This window comes from Pimephales promelas, chromosome 20, assembly GCF_988280905.1.
Source record: "Pimephales promelas chromosome 20, fPimPro1.hap1.1, whole genome shotgun sequence".
Classification (NCBI taxonomy): Eukaryota; Metazoa; Chordata; class Actinopteri; order Cypriniformes; family Leuciscidae; genus Pimephales; species Pimephales promelas.
In genome coordinates this window covers 23,315,470-23,327,702 of record NC_142788.1, presented here as the reverse complement: position 1 = coordinate 23,327,702, position 12,233 = coordinate 23,315,470, and the positions used below count along the sequence as shown (strand labels likewise).

General features: G+C 38.7%; 1 protein-coding gene across 10 annotated transcripts in view; it reads left to right on the top strand.

The window, feature by feature from the left end:
- Nucleotides 1-1,280: 1,280 nt before the first annotated feature.
- Nucleotides 1,281-12,233, top strand: part of camta1a (calmodulin binding transcription activator 1a) — a 335,809-nt gene continuing 324,856 nt past the window's right edge. For 4 of the 10 annotated variants that reach the window (XM_089124719.1, XM_089124718.1, XM_089124717.1 and 1 more), the window contains exons 1-2: nucleotides 1,293-1,430; nucleotides 5,153-5,254. In XM_089124719.1, the coding sequence (XP_088980845.1) occupies nucleotides 1,406-1,430; nucleotides 5,153-5,254 (127 nt within the window). In that variant the 5' untranslated portion in view covers nucleotides 1,293-1,405. Of the gene's footprint in view, nucleotides 1,431-5,152; nucleotides 5,255-12,233 lie in introns of all 10 variants that reach the window. The other 6 variants (XM_089124722.1, XM_089124720.1, XM_089124716.1 and 3 more) reach the window with 3 other exon arrangements.

Sequence of the window (12,233 nt, the reverse complement as noted above, 5' to 3'; positions counted from 1 at the left end):
CCCACCAAAAAAAAAAATGTCATGTGCAGAGGTTCATAAGGAATTATGCTGTAGTAAAATTTGTAGTCCCTTAGGGAATTCAAGTGCCTCAAAAGTTGTAGTAGAATAACACTGTTCAGGCTTTAAGTATTATTTTTAGCCTTCTGAACACGTTCTAATCCTAATTTAAACCGTTGCTATATGCATTGAACTTGATTTCCATCACCAGATATATCGTCTGATATACTGGCCCAAATGTTTTCTCTCCACACGGGTCATTTAGAATGTTTTATTCAACAATCCAAGATTTTTCTCTTGGAAAACGAACAGATAAGCATTTGGAAAGCACTCATGTTATCAAGAAACTGCAAGCAATAAAGATGACGCTTTATTGATAACATTTCATAGCGGGTATTCGCTGCGGGCAGAGAGACATTTAAGCCATTATCTATACGCTCAGTGCAATTAACGAATGCTTAATCTAACGAATAATTAATCAGCTTGGGTATCATGCGACTTCCATATTCCTAAACGCAGTTTTGAGGTTTTCTAGGCAATTCAGATGGGACCAATACCACAGCATTCTTCATATACTCTAGTAATAGGCTGTCAGAAACTGTTTCTCTGTCTGTGCAGGATACTTTCAGTTAAAACCATAAGACGTTTTGGAGCCTAGGTCTGTCTCTCTCTACGCACTGTGAGTGTGGATCGCTGCTGCCACCTGGAGCTGTCCGTTCAGCACCTGCGCAGCTCTTCCGCGCATTCAGCCCAACTTTGCTATAGCCTAGGTGGATTGCTATGTGTTTATCTTAATTGTATACATCGCTTTAACAACATAAAAAGCAGTTGTGTGTATAAACTGTAAAAAAAGAAAAGAAAAGAAAAAGTTTTAACTCGATTTCCTTCATAAATAAATTCAAAGTGGTCGAAAAAGTTTTCAATTTTAGTGGGTTGAACATATGGTAGCAGAGCTATGATTTGAAAATGCAATAACTCAATAGCCCCGAATTCCTTGGGTCATCTACAAAACGTATACAAATAACTTGACCTGAATTGTTTACGAATGAAATACGTTTTCTGCTTTTGAACTGAGCAAGTTGAAACATTTGCATCGCCTTTTCATTTGCACGCGAACGTCTCACGAGCGCTCACTTTTGATTGGTTCGGTTCTTCTTAAGGTGTATCTACACACCACGCTTTACCCAATGGTTCTCAGAGACACTTTAAAGGGGAGGATATTTGCTTTGGTCTCGCAAGCCATTTTAGAACAACATGGTCAGTCATAGTTCGACAGCCAATGGTGAGTGCGCTCTGGTTGGACTTGCCTCTGCCTCTCCAGTCCCTTCTCGTGCTGCTGTCCTCTGCGTGAACGCGCGTGGTACCCAACGCTCGTGAAGAGGAGGAGGATGTGGCGCGCGGAGGGGAAATGGCTGCCGAAAACAAGCCGGAAGGTAAGTCAGAAACATCGTGGATATTTTTTACTTGTACGACAAGAGTGTGCGAGGGAAAAAATTTGGAGGCAGGCGAGGAGGAGCCGTCAGTTGAGAAGCGAGGAGCTTTTGGGATTTTAAAGCCTCTGTGTTTATCCTCACACACTCGTTATTCCATCACGGAGACATCACATCACATCACCCTAGCCAGCATCGGTAGCTAGCCAACAGTGTGCATCACATATATTTAAAAACAATCCGGAGCAAAAGCGCGAGAGCCTCTGAAAATTCAAAAATCCGTGTCGCGGTCCGTTTCCTTCAGCCTTAACGGTCGCGCTCAAAGCAAAACTTGTGAGCTTGAGCTTGAAAACTGTCGATTTCTAACTTCTTTTTTCGATTTATCAAGCTTCTTCAGTTGAGTAAATTGTTTCTGAGTTTGCGGGTATAGAGTTCTGGAGACCGTAGTTTGACTGAAAACTACCTTACATCCTGGAGTCGTATAAAACACTACTGGTAAGCTTGTTTAATACTGAATTTTTACCTCTCAGTCACTTTCACGCGTATATAGACTCCAACTGACCTTATTTTTTGCGGTTTTGTGATGTGTGGTCAAAGCAATTTCACTTTGAAATTTGCTTCAAGGACACATTCTTCCATACCAGTTTGTCCCCTTTACGTCATACACATAAACAGCAGTTTAAATCTCTGAACTAGATTATTGTATAACCAGAGAGTCTCATATTTCCAGACCTTTATAGAACCAATGGGATGTGTCGACAATAACGCAAAATGGAAGAAAATTATACACAACAATTTCCCTTTAACACTGTTTTGGACACTTTTCATATTTGTTTTTTGAATGTATGACACAACAAGAGTTGCTTTCACTCTCAGACACTCTAGTACAGTTGAATATAACGTATGTCCACAGTATGTCGCTGCTACATTTGGCTGAAATACAAATTATAATTTGTTTAAAGTACTAATTATTATTTCAGAAGTAGCAACGCTATTGTTTAGTAGGCTATTATTAGGGCTCTACGACAATAATTACACTTTAAACAGATTTGTCAAGCTGTCAACACTCTCATATAGAAGATTTCATTGTATTTAAAATGTATGAACAACGAGGTTTTGGGAAGTCGTCATTAGTTGCGAGGATTTTTTTTTATTGAAATTCACCTTCAGTGTCAGATCAAAGCACATAATATTTTATTCGCCACAAGGTGGCGATATTGAGTTAAACTTATTGTAGGGAATCATGATATTATCTTACAAATATTCAGTTGGCTAAAGCGATATAATCACCCTATCATGTTTTTGATAGCAAACTCGCCTATAAAAACATTTTAAAGAAAGCAATATGACTTTATAAATCATGCTGTGATTATGATATTTTCCTTATCATGATGCTAAATAGCCTAGTAGAAAGTGAAAGATAAGTTTGATTATAAAATCTCACTTCTGTGTAGTAAATTATGCATATTGATAAACTAATAAATTATCCTAATAAAAGTGCCATTAAAACATGACTCCAGTCAAATCCAGGATTCTGATTCTGAATATAGCAATCCACAAGGAGGTGGTATTGAGCTTCCCAAATGTTCACTTTTATATTTTTAACACCGTGTCAGCTAAGAATACAAGCATTACCATAAATATACATCTCCGTTTGTTTTCAAAACAGCACTGAGGCTAACTACCTAAACCAGCTCTCTCTTGGTGTGTGTGTAATTGTGGGTGTGTGCATGTTAATGTGTGCATAGTCAATCTCTGCATGTCTGTGTGTGCATTTCCGATTCAAACAAACACAACCAGCCTTGAAACGTGTCTCAGACTGGCCTGCTTCCTGCCAATGCTTCTCAGTAACCAAGAGCTTTTTAGAAACCCTGACTTGTGACTCTCATTGCAGAACAGGCTGGGTTATTTTTGTCATGGTTGTCAGGTCAATGTATGGGGGAGGAGCTAGTGTTCCACACCTCCATATTAATATAGAGTGCACTGCACTGTATAGCTACAACTAAATTCAGAGTCCCATATAGTGCATTATATTTAAACTAGGCCTACACACTTTAAGCATGTATGCTAGGGGAGTTTCCCATTATACATTTTAGCGCAGATTGTTGCCTGTATTTTAACCTTTTGTCCTTGAAGCGTTTAAAATGTTTGCATAGAGCACGGTTCTCCAGGGCCTTATTATTTGGCAGGGTTTTTTTGCACATAAGGACAGGCTGTTCTTTGCTGGAGGCTGCTATGAAAACATGGTTAATGTCTCACGCACCCCATAGAGTTCTTCTGTCTCCTGATATGACCCAGCTCACTTTTTACATTGCCAGGAACTGGGACTGTACCTATGGAAGGTGGCGACCGTGGATTGAGATGTGCTTGAGATCTGCACAGTTAAAGGGACAGTTCACCCAAAAAATAAATTACTCATTTACTCACCCTCATCATTTTCCAAACCAGACTTTGTTTCCTTTGTAGAACACACAAAAAAAGATATTTAAAACAGATATTGAGGACATGGGGGTGAGTAAATGATGACATAAGGGATTTTAACAATGACTTTAAACAAAAAATTTCAACTATGCTCCATATTTCTTTACAGATCAATTTGAATTTGGTGGTTCCTTCGGAGAAGGGCAGAAAGGCTGTTACAGGGTGCTGTTTATTACAACAACTGACTGTTAATAGAAGCAGGGAGGATATAAGCTTACAAAGCAGGATTTGTTTTTATATATTGAGCCATTATGTAGAAAATGAACTTTTAAAGATCTCTGCATAGTCCTCCTCTACCCCACAGGTCTTGGTTTGAGAATATGCTTTTTAATTGAATTAGTAAATGGCAGGGATAGATGGAGATGCCACTTCTTGGGGAGTTGTGAACAGATCATTTTGGCTTGTCTCGATCATTCTCCACCTGCCTCACACAGAAACACACATTAACTTCATCGATTGGTGTAGCTTACTAAAATTGAGCCTCACCAAACAGCCCTGGGACCACAATGAGTGTGATTGCTGCCCTCATTGCTACCTGTTAAGGGCTATTTCTTAACAGTTTATTTCAACACCGACAGATTTATCAGTAAGACTGAGGAGCGAAAGTGAAAAAATACAAGAAACACAGGCAGACACACACAACATGTCAGGAGTTTTTAAACAAATAAATTAGCATCGGAGTTACTACACGCAGTTGTCTAGATTGTTTTCTCCCTTGGCAGCGTAAAACCTTATAGCCATTAACAGCTGGAGCCATCTATAATACTTTGTTATACTTAATGAAAATGTGCATGCGGTCTCAAGTTACAAGAGACCCGGGTCGCTTTTACATTCCTCGTCCACCCCTGCCTGCAAATGAAACTGCATTTTCTCCCCACAAGGCAGCACCCTTAGGCCAAAGTAATCCCTTTAAATGCACCCCTGAATGTGCTTGATAAAAAAAAAGGGGAGAAGCAAATAGGCATGCTGAACTCTGAGGCCGAACGGTGCATATTGTTCGGTAGAGGTGTTCCTCAGCATGGAGACGGACACATTTGGGATGCATGGGCTTGCTGATGGGAGGGAGACCGGGGTTCGGCAGACACGACACTGCTGACCCCGGGAAACATTCTTATAAGTTCCTGCGATGTGCATGGGGGAAATAAAGACTAAAACAAAGTTGTGAGCTGTTGTACATCCGGGAATGTGTACTTTTCCCAGAATTCTTTTTTGTCTTCTCCACTCTCTCTCTCTGCTTCCTGAAGGACTGAAGAAAATCCGTAATCCGGATCGAATGTACAGATCAGCTGTGTGTTATTCGGCCCATGCTCCTCCTAAGAGTGTCAGTGATGACACAGAGACGAACAGTAAGAGCTGCTTATTAATATTGCATTCGTGGCATTGCTCGAAGGGGCCACTTGCTGCTTAATCTATTATTCATCCATCGATTCATTTATTTACCTCTTGATTTCATTTGTCGTCCTCTCCTCCTTTGGGATTTCCTGTTGGGTCTTTCTGTGATGATTGACGAGTCAGTGCTTTGATGGGGGCATGTTATCGATATCAGATGTGTTGTTAGTACCTGAAAGTGTCAGTGGGTGGGTAAGATCTTGCACATCTCGAGCTCCAAATGCTAGCGTCGACCTTTGAAAAGCATCCATCCAGAGGACCCAACTGCACAGCGTGACTGAGCTCTTCTATCTGTTGAAATGATTTGTCACCGCTACTAGACATTTTCCCCTAAAAACATGCATATTTTATGTTGGACTTTTAGCAGAAAGCATTTGTTGTGTTCAGATCATGTGTATGTTAATACAGCTTGATGTGTTGTGGAGCTCTGATTACCCTAGAAGTGGCACTGTTCTCATGTTCTCATGTTTAATAGGCACATTAGGCAGTATATTTTTTTTCTCCAGGCACCTCTGAAGTCTTAGTTGATCTGTGTAATTAAGCCCGTTCATTTTTTTGTGTAAATTTGTAAGTGGAGTTAAATCAGCCTCATCTTCTTGTTATGCTGTCTGCTCATTACGCCAATGAGTAAGTCCTTGCCATTTCAAAGCTCAAAGATTTTAAGAGATGTAAAGTAAACTGCAGAAGTGGCTGTTTGCAGCCAGTCATTTTTGATATTATTTCAGATTACTTGTGTAGTATATATGTGAACATGCCTCCTTTTGTATCTGTCTGGGCGTTAAGTATCAAGTCTCACGCTCTCATACACCAGCTTGATTTAACCGTTGTGTGTGTGTGTGTCTGTCGCGGCCCAGTTAAAAACCTAGACGGTTTTTGTATTACCAGGACAGTAAAAATGCAGCATGGCTTGGTGGAAACAGGTATGTGAGTAATCATGTGAGTAATTGTGGGAGTAGTTATGATAAGGATAAAGGGCTTTAGCGAGGATCTGGTGGCGTGTCCTTTACTGTCTGCTGTGTGCGAGTAAATGTGTGTGTGCATGTGTGCTCACAGGTCCTCACCTCCTCTTTCCCTGAGATGGGATTTTCATGGATGGGTGAGCTTGGCTGAGGCTGAAAATACATAAGAAGGCTCGTTTTTCTCTTCAGTTTGTTGCAGGCGCTTTGGTAGCTGAATTAAGTCACTGTTTTGGGCTTTGTGGATTTAGGCCAGTCTCATACTGTATATGAATGCCGACAACTTTTAGAGAACATGTTCGTAATGATTTAGTCGACGTAGAAACAAAAAGACTGCATATAGATTCAGTTTAGAAATTACTTTCTCTATGTGAAAAAGAAATGTATTACTGGCAAACTACAGCCAGAATTGTGATCGCTCTAGTGGATACGGTTGGTCACTAATGTCTGCTGAGAGCTCATCAGATGTACCCAAGTCTCGGACATCACCCATTAAACCACATCAGTGTTTTAACAAGGCTGCCTGCTGGTGATTTGTCACAGTGGCTATAGCCAGCCTGACAAACAGCAATATGGGCAGACACAGCTGAACACTGCTGTGTAGCATGTCTAGTCTGAGGATTCGGGGCAAATAATGAAAAATAGAAAGTGTCTCAGTATTTCCTATGGCTATATAGCAGCATTCGAAGGCAGTGAAGGCAGACAGTTTGTCCATACATTTGCCTGGTTCACATTATTAATGTATTCCTTATAACACGCTATGCTTTTATATGAGCTCACTTCGTTGTCTATCCTTTTACAGACAATATTACTGCTTTCTAATACATCAAAAAGTTGAACAAGAACATAATCAAGTGGAAGAGAGATGCTGAAATGATGCTGTTTGTGCTCCTTAATTTAGACACAATCATCCTTTTGCTCAGCAAAGTCCAGCTTTTTGCAATTAATCAAGCATTGATTTTTCAAAGAGCAAAGCATGGAAAAGAAATGATGTAATCTAGATTTAAAGAGATGGCACTGATTAACTGTCAATTCACAATAACTAAATAAAAGACCACAAAGCGTTGTATGCAGCAAACTGTGGTCTGTGAACTAGATTATTTACACTTGAAATATTGGCTACTAGAAATAATGAAAAAAATATCAAATGGTATGAGCCTGACAAAAAATTAATACTTAACTCTATGGTTGATTTTATGCCATACAAATCAGTTTAATATTACAAACTGTTATGAGAAGCCTGTTAATATTACATTTTTCAAAGCTACATTACTTTTGCTGGCCTAAAATGCTATATTGCTATTTGATTGGCTGTTAAACATACAACCTTCATCCACAAGATCTAAAGTAGTGTCACATTCATAGTAATGGACGCCAGGTCTGAAAGGTTTAAGATGTGGTTCTCTTTATTATGCCCTCAAGAGATGTTCAGTCACTCACAGTCAGTCATGCCAAGAATCATTTTCTTACTTCTCACAACTATCTCGCTTAAGTGTAACTGATTGCCACTGTGAATGGTAGCATATGATTTAGTCAACATTATGCTGGTTCAGAGAGCTTATGCTATTATGCTTCAATCCATGCTTCTTTATTTCTTTTCAAGATAATAGCAAGGTCTAGCTTCTTATAATGTGGAAGTGCTCTCAGTCAGATGCTAATTGTGACTTAGTGTTGAGGTAGTGTTGTTCCAGGTAATCATTTGTTCTTATTTGACATCCGTTTAAGAAAATGTATAGTTTATTTTGAGTAATTGATTTATTGATGTGGTGGTGTCAGAGATGTTTTATGATTTCAAGTGGCGATTCTATCTCTTAGATTAGATAAGCTAATTCACCAGAGAGTTAGTGAGTGGGATATCAGTCATATGTAAATGGAGGAAATGAGAAGTATGCGAATATGTACAGGGCTCGACATTAAGCCTTTTCATGTGCTAGGGCTGCACGATTTGGGTCAAAATGATAATCACGATTATTTTTATCAATATTGAGATCACGATTAATTATCACGATTATTTGTTGATTTTAACCAAAATATAAAAATAAAATAGGTCCCCTTATTCACAAAAACATCAGTTTCATTTCAGTGATTAAAGTTTCATAAAAGCTAATTTAATGAACTGCATTTTGTGCAATTTACATTTGTAAAACAGAAGTTTAGTTAATCGATTTGGGATTAATCCATTTTGTGAAACTAGGTGGGGGATTTCCAGTTCCCAGCATGCATTGCAAGGAATTGAATGGGGATAATTTTTGTTGAAATTAAGTGCTGTTATCTGTTTTTTTACTAATATGAGAAAAGGGAGAGACTTATTCTGTTTAATGTTTTGTTATGTTGGGATTTAGAAGTGTTGTTGGTGTTTTGTGGAATTACCACTGTGGTGAAAAGTGGAGCCTATGCTTAGGTTGTGGAGCTTCCATGCTTTTGCTGCTTCATTTAAAAACCAGTTACTGTGCTAGAGCAAATGAAGTGATTATATTTTTCTCTCTCCACTTCCATTATACATTATACCAACAGCAGACTTCTCATGAGGTAAATAAATGTTTTATATAGCATGCTAACATGTGCTATTGCCTGCTAACTGCAAAATATTTAGTTAGTTTGATGTGTCAGATTTGGTTGGGATGGTTTGAGGTGTTTGATTTGGTTGGGTTAGTTTGTTTTTGTTTGATTTGATCAGGTTAACGTGTCTGAATTTATTGTTTACACTGTTTTCAGCTACACAATGTATTATCATTTATTGGGTATTTGAGTTTACGGTTTATAATTTAATGTTTCGAAATCCCATTTCCTATGTGTAGAAACCCTGTCCACAATTGAATGAAGATCAAGTGTGTGTGTGTGTCAGTCAGTCAAAATCAGTCAAACAAACAAGTTTGGAACAACATGAGGGTAAATATTAGGGGCGTTCGCACCGAAGGAACTAAACACCTGGGTGATTCCCAGACAACTAATGGTTCCCCTAGGAACATTTTCTGGTTGCATTCGCACCATCAGTAGGAACTCTAAAGTGATGTAAGCTTCACTTGTTGTTGTGACTTTTAATTTTGACGGTGTGCCCTTTATAAGGTGCAGAGAGCCTGAGCTCACAGTGCTTGTATTATCCATGTTCATTCGTTTACGATCTGTCTAACAGTGCTGTCTAATATGTTATTAGATAGAACTATTATACTAGAAAGTAGACAGACAGTAATGAAAAGTTGGTAGTATGCCTTCTGGTTGATGTCTAGTGTTGCTAGCTGAGCAGAAATACATAATCATGTTTCTCTTGGTCCCCTCAAAGTTGAGTTGGATTTTCTCCTTAGCGTAAAGGCCCAAAGTTAGTTTCAAAGTTAGTTTAAGAGGCCCAAAGTTAGTTTCTGAAGTAAACATATAGCCTGTAATCTGTGTGTTTACACAGCCTTTTTAAAAATGGCGTTCGGCCTGGTTTAGACCCTACTCTGAATTAGGATTTACATTAGTTCCTCCTAAAGAGTTCCTAAAATGGTTCCTAATTCCTGCGGTGCAAATGCGCCAAAATCTGGGGACATCTGCCATAGTTCTAGGAATTATGAAAAGGTTCATCTGGTGCGAAAACCCTTTTAGATGACAGCCCAATCTCTGGGCAGCACAAGCTTGCCTGAGAAGTCTATGGCCCCACCAGGCCTTAGTTTAAATTGAGTTCATCAGTTGAGCTGTGATAGCAGGATCAGAGGTTCTCTGCAACGGCAGACTTCTAACAAATAGCCCAATGGCTACGGCTCTTCAATAAGAGAAGCCAGAAATTCATTGACGGAGAAAAAGATATCCAAAAAAAAAAAAAAAGGAGAGAGGGAAGACCAGTCTTCTCATCCCATTTTATGATTGTGCTATTGCTGTATATTTTATGTCTACTATATAAAAGCTGAGGAATATTTCATCATAATAGCAATCTGATTATTATTTCAAGTCAATTCTCTTCCTATTTGGTCTCAAGAACATTATTAGATCACCATTGAATGGATCGATACCGCAGCTGAGAGTGGTTTTGCAAATAGTGTCTCTTCTAATGTTTAGTGATTTTATGGGTGGGGAATGCTATAGTCTCTTATGTTTTCATTATGTTCAGGGTGACACTGCCAATTGCCTACAGCATGTTACGGGGGGATGCATATTGAAGCAAATGTCAATAATGTATTTGTGAATTTTGACAACTAAACCTGAGCTCTGAAATAGGGGCCACATAATCGTAATCGCCTTTGAAAGTGCCTGCATTGGTGTAATGTGCTATTGATATTTTAAAACGTGATTGATGATAACTTTTATATTGAAGGTTGAATAAAATGTCCATTGGATCTTGCCGAGGGAAGCAACAATTAAAAGCAAGTGTCACTCACTGCAGAGGTACAGAGAGAGAGAGAGAGAGAAAGAGAGAGAGAGAGAGAGAGAGAGAGAGAGAGAGAGTTGCGAGTTTTGCGTTGTGGATGATATTGATTTTAGATTTGTTTTTTTCAGACCTCTCAAGTTTCATGACCCACACTTGTCTCCAGGGTGAGACTAGCTCAAGCTGGCGTGACTGATATTGTTAAAGCTCCTAAACCGTCTCCTTCAGGAGTGGCATCTCAGATAATCTCAGGATCAGTCGCCTTCTCCCCATAGAAATTTATGTCCACTGCTATGTGACACACTTGTTGTCCTCTTATTAGGGGTGGGCCCAAATACTTGTTTAACAGTAGGCAATGGTGATATGATCCAAATTCACAATATAAGTAATTTTTTTAAATAATTACTATATATGAAGATGCAGTTGTTTTTTCCTGAGGTTGTTGTGATATCAACATTTTAGAGACCTGAGATTTTATCATTCTTAAAGGGTTAGTTCACCCAAAAATGAAAATTAAGTCATTAATTACTCACCCCCATGCTGTACCAACCCCGTAAGACCTTCGTTCGTCTTCGGAACACAAATGAAGATATTTTTGATTAAATTTGAGAGCTGTATAACTACCACATTGGCTCCTAAGGGACTGCCTCTTGACGGCCCAGAAAGTCAATGAAGAAAATGTTTAAATATCCCAAGTGACTACCGTGGCTCAACTATATGTTTATCAAGCGACGCGAATACTTTTTGGGCGAAAAAACAAACAAAAATAACGAGTTTATTCGACTATTTTTTCTTCCTTGTAGGCCAGAACGAGACTTCCTTATAGATTTCCACGACGCATGCGCGAGATTTGCGATCTGCGTACACCAGCTTACACTACTTCAGATCGCAATTCTCGCGCATGCGTCGTGGAAATCTATAAGGAAGTCTCGTTCTGGCCTACAAGGAAGAAAAAAATAGTCGAATAAACTCGTTATTTTTGTTTGTTTTTTCGCACAAAAAGTATTCGCGTCGCTTGATAAACATATAGTTGAGCCACGGTAGTCACTTGGGATATTTAAACATTTTCTTCATTGACTTTTTGGGCCGTCAAGAGGCAGTCCCTTAGGAGCCAATGTGGTAGTTATACAGCTCTCAAATTTAATCAAAAATATCTTCATTTGTGTTCCGAAGACGAACGAAGGTCTTACGGGGTTGGAACAGCATGGGGGTGAGTAATTAATGACTTAATTTTCATTTTTGGGTGAACTAACCCTTTAACATCAATTTTGATTTTGCTGCAAAAACTAAAACTAGTCTAATTAATCTAAGAAAAAAGGTAGTGATAAAATAAGAACAAAGAAACTATAAAGCAATATAACAAATGAATACAATTGAACAAAAAATCGAATTAAATGAACTGGTTCATATAGATCTATCTATCAAAAATAAGACATCCTAAAGAAACATTTTATTAAACTGATTCAGTCAAAAGTGAGTGATTGTTCTCATTGTTTTGTTAAGGATTTAGACAGCAGCAGGTATATTTTCTCCCAACTGTTTAAGTTAACTTAAGACAGCTCAAACCTTCATTTTAATCTGGGTCTAGTCTGAGAAATCGGCCATTTATGTTTAAACTGATAAGGCTTAAAATGTGAAATT